Genomic DNA, 4088 nt, shown 5'->3' on the forward strand with positions numbered 1-4088 from the left:
CATGTCCAGTGAGAAAAGCAAAGAATTGATCTGAATGAAACCAAGACTGGCCTGGCCATGTACTGCCGGGAGAGTGAGCAGCAGATGCATGGCTGGGCCCTGTTGGGGGTGTGCAGATCAGGGAAATGGCCATGAGGGTACACTGCGGGAAGCAGTAGGAGGTGAAATTGAACAGCCATGTTGAAAGTCCCGAATGTCAAATAAAGGCGCCTGATCCTAATTTGTTACTCAGTGGTAAGCTGTTTTTGTTTGATGTAAACCAATATTAATATTAGATGTATTTATATAAGCCAGAAGGACAGAGAAACGTCCTAGAATGATGAGGCGGGCAGGAAGGCAAGGGTGAGAGAAAGTGCCCAGCCCTCAGGAACTACCCCCCACCCCCGCGGAGGCTGCAGGATGTGAAGTGTGTGCATGTTCCCTCGTGGGGTTCATGTGACTTTGTGTGTTCCAGTGACCTACGGCATGATGAGCTCCAATGTGTACTACTACACCCGGATGATGTCCCAGCTCTTCCTGGACACCCCAGTGTCCAAAATGGAGAAAACAAACTTTAAAACACTGTCTTCGATGGAAGACTTCTGGAAGGTATTGCACACGACTTTGGTAGTACCTCTTTATCACCAAAAACGGCTCCTTTGGCTTTGAAGCTCAATACATGAGTATCTCTAGGGCCTGCTACACAGTTAACACCATGTGGGATGTTGTAAGCTGTGGTGAGCTGCTGAAAGTTGCTGTTTCTGCTGTCCAAGAGGGGTTAGCCAACATTAGGGAGAGCCGTGCATGTGCCTTGCACCGTGCCCAGTGAGTTATATCTCACCTTACTTAATCCCTTCGGTAACCTTGAAAAGTAAGTACTGATCTTATGTCCCAGTTTGCTAGTGAGAGGAAATGGAGATGCAGGGTGCTTAAATGCATATGGTCCTATGGTTAAGAAATAAGAAAATGGACTTTTTTCCTAGCCTGACAGCCATGTCTTCATCCTAGTTTATCATTCATTCATAATTCAATAAGTATTAAGAATCTTCTAGAATGTAAGGCCCATGAGAGTTATTTGGTTGCTCTGTCTTGCTTGGCTCAATATTTTTTTTATTTTTTGAGTTGGGGTCTCAGTCTCGCTCAGGCTGGAGTGCAGTGGCACAACCATGGCTCAGGCAGTCTTTCCACCTCAGCCTCCCAAGTAGCCAGAACTACAGGCACACGCCTCCAAACCTGGCTAATGTTTTTGATTTTTTTTTTTGTAGAGACTAGGTCTCACTAAGTTGGCCAGGCTGGTCTCAACCTCCTGGGCTCAAGCAACCCTCCTGCCTCTGCTCCCAAAGTGCTGAGATTACAGGAGTGAGCCACTGCACCCAGCCTGTTTTGTCTCTTTGTTAATGAAGACATGTATCCCCAGCTCCTAGAGCAGTGCCTGATACCAGGTTAACACATTCTTTCAAAGTGCTACTGTGAAATTCAACCCGGTCCCTTCCCAAATTGCCACAAATTTCATCATAGCATAAGCAATGAGTGATATCCTAGGAAAAATATTAAACTAATCTGAAAGCTATAGAGCTCAGAAACTAAGAAAATTGGAAGGGAAATTGGAAAGAAAATGATTATTTCTCCCTGGGGAGATACTGTCTAAAATTCTTACAGAGCCCTGCGGTCAGAATTGTTGATTTTAAGGACAGCGAAAACTGGGTCATGGAAAGCTAATAATACTTATGAGTACTTGGCATCCCAAACCATGCTTGTATAATATGACTCTTTTACCACCTCAGCGGGGCAAATCAGTCTATCTCTGTTGATCATCTGATAAGGATAGTACATTGAGAAATAGGTCTGTCTTCCCAGTAGGCATAACTGATTATACAAACTCACAAGGTTACTTCTCACGTGTACACATTCTATGATCATAAACGCCAGGCTCTCAAGATGTAGGGAGATGCTGGAGAAGTCACCATAGAGAAAATAGTCTAGACAAATAAAAGATTAATGATAGCAGACTCGTCATCAAAACTACAACCTTTTCTGTAAACAAGACATAAGCCACCATTATGCAGGACACTATTCTAATAAGGGAAAGTAGCCAGGCATGGTGGCTTACACCTGTAATCCCAGCACTTCGGGAAGCCAAGGCAGGAGGATTGCCTGAGCCCAGGAGTTCAGGAGCAACCTGGGCAACAGAGCGAGAATTCATCTCTACAAAAAACGTGGAAAAAAAATAAGCCGGGTAGGTATAGTGGCGGGCACTCCTAGTTCCAGCTACTCAGAAGGCTGAGGTGAAGAATCGCCTGAGCCCAGGAGATCAAGGATGAAGTAAGCCATGATTGTACCACTGCCCTCCAGCCTGAGTGACAGAGTGGGACCCCAACTCAAAAATAAGTCTGTTAATTAATTAAATAAAAATAGCCAGGCGCAGTGGCTCATGCTTATAATCCCAGTATTTTGGAAGGCAGAGGCAAAAGGATTGCCTGAGTCCAGGGGTTCAAGACCAGCCTGGGCAACTAGGCAAGACCTCGTCTCTACGATAAATCAAAAAATTAGCCAGGCCTGGTGGCATGTGCCTGTGGTTTCAGCTACTTGGAAGGCTGAGGCAGAAGGATCACCTGAGCCCAGCAGGTCGAGGCTGCGGTGGCTGTGAGCATGCCACTGCACTTCAGCCTGGGCAACAGAGTGAGACTACTACTCAATCAATCAATCAACATTTAAAAATAAGAGAATGTAGAGTTGGTCGTGGTTATGAATATATGCAACTACCATCCCACCTTTAAGTCCCAGAGCAAAAGTCAGAGTCAGCAAAGGTCAGCACTGCCATTTCTTAAGTACCCACTCTGTGGCAGGTGCAGTAACCACGCAAAAGATGAATTTTCCAGATGCAGGAATCCTGGTTCAGAGGATCCTATTCCAGGCCCCACAGCCATCAGATCACGAAGCAAGATCCCAACTCAAATCTCTGACCAAAAACCTACTCTTATCACTTTTCCGTCTTTATAGAGTTGCCAGACTTGGTCACATACGCGTTCTGGGAAGGAGCATGGCAGATGCTGAGCCTGGGACTTTCTCAAAAATGTTTCCTCTGTTTTCAGTTTACAGAAGGCTCCTTACTGGATGGGCTGTACTGGAAGACACAGCCCAGCAACCGGACAGAAGCTGACAACCGAAGTTTCATTTTCTATGAGAACCTGCTGCTGGGGGTACCACGCATTCGCCAGCTCAGAGTCAGGAACGGGTCCTGCTCCATCCCCCAGGACTTGAGAGATGAGATCAAAGAGTGCTATGATGTCTACTCTGTCAGCAGTGAAGACAGGGCACCGTTTGGGCCAAGAAATGGAACCGCGTAAGTGTCTGTGACTCTGGCCGCTTGGTAACATTCATTCATTCATTCACTGATCTCTCAGTGACATTTTTTTTTTGAGTTAGAGTCCCACTCTGTCACCCAGGCTGAAGTGCGGTGGCACGCCTATGGCCACTGCAGCCTCAACCTGCCAGGCTCAGGCAATTCTTCTGCCTCAGCCTTCCAAGTAGCTGGAACTATAGACATGCACTACCACGCCTGGCTAATTTTTTTACTTATTGTAGAGATGAGGTCTCACCAAGTTGCCCAGGCTGGTCTTGAACCTCTGGGCTCAGGCAATCCTCTTGCCTCCGCCTCCCAGAGTGCTGGGATTACAGGTGTGAGCCACCATACCTGGCAGTGACTTTCATTCATTCATTCTCTGACAACTTTCCCAAGGAGAAGAGGCCTTCAGTGACTCTTCAGTACTTCTACTTAAACCTTGCCCAAACTGACTCTTGGTTTCTCACATTTTCCCTATGTTTTTAACCCCCTTTTAGTTTCTGCATGCATATTTTTCAAAAGGCTAAATTGTTAACCACATGGCACATGAAAAAAGAAAATATCTTAGCTTTTAGAGGTTTCATTTAAGATGCTTGGACCCTATTTTTTTTTTTTTTTTTTTGAGTTGGAATCTCACTCTGTCTCCCAGACTGGAGAGCAATGGCCGTTCCCGGCCACCGCAGCCTCCATTTGTAAGGCTCCGGAGATCCTTCCGCCTCAGCCTTCCGAATAGCCGGAATTACAGGCATGCGCCACCACGCCCAAC

The 4088-nt window shown here is 46.3% G+C and overlaps 1 protein-coding gene across 1 annotated transcript in view; it reads left to right on the plus strand.

Moving 5' to 3' along the window:
- The first annotated feature begins 314 nt into the window (after positions 1 to 314).
- Positions 315 to 4088, plus strand: part of PKD2 (polycystin 2, transient receptor potential cation channel) — a 47428-nt gene continuing 43654 nt past the window's right edge. Inside the window, exons 1-2 of the mRNA XM_021712049.1 lie at positions 315 to 588; positions 3072 to 3322. Coding sequence (XP_021567724.1) covers positions 415 to 588; positions 3072 to 3322 — 425 coding nt within the window. The 5' untranslated portion in view covers positions 315 to 414. The remainder of the gene's footprint in view (positions 589 to 3071; positions 3323 to 4088) is intronic.

Source organism: Carlito syrichta, unplaced genomic scaffold (genome assembly GCF_000164805.1).
Source record: "Carlito syrichta isolate Samal-C Ts95f unplaced genomic scaffold, Tarsius_syrichta-2.0.1 Scaffold303036, whole genome shotgun sequence".
In the NCBI taxonomy this organism is placed as follows: domain Eukaryota; kingdom Metazoa; phylum Chordata; class Mammalia; order Primates; family Tarsiidae; genus Carlito; species Carlito syrichta.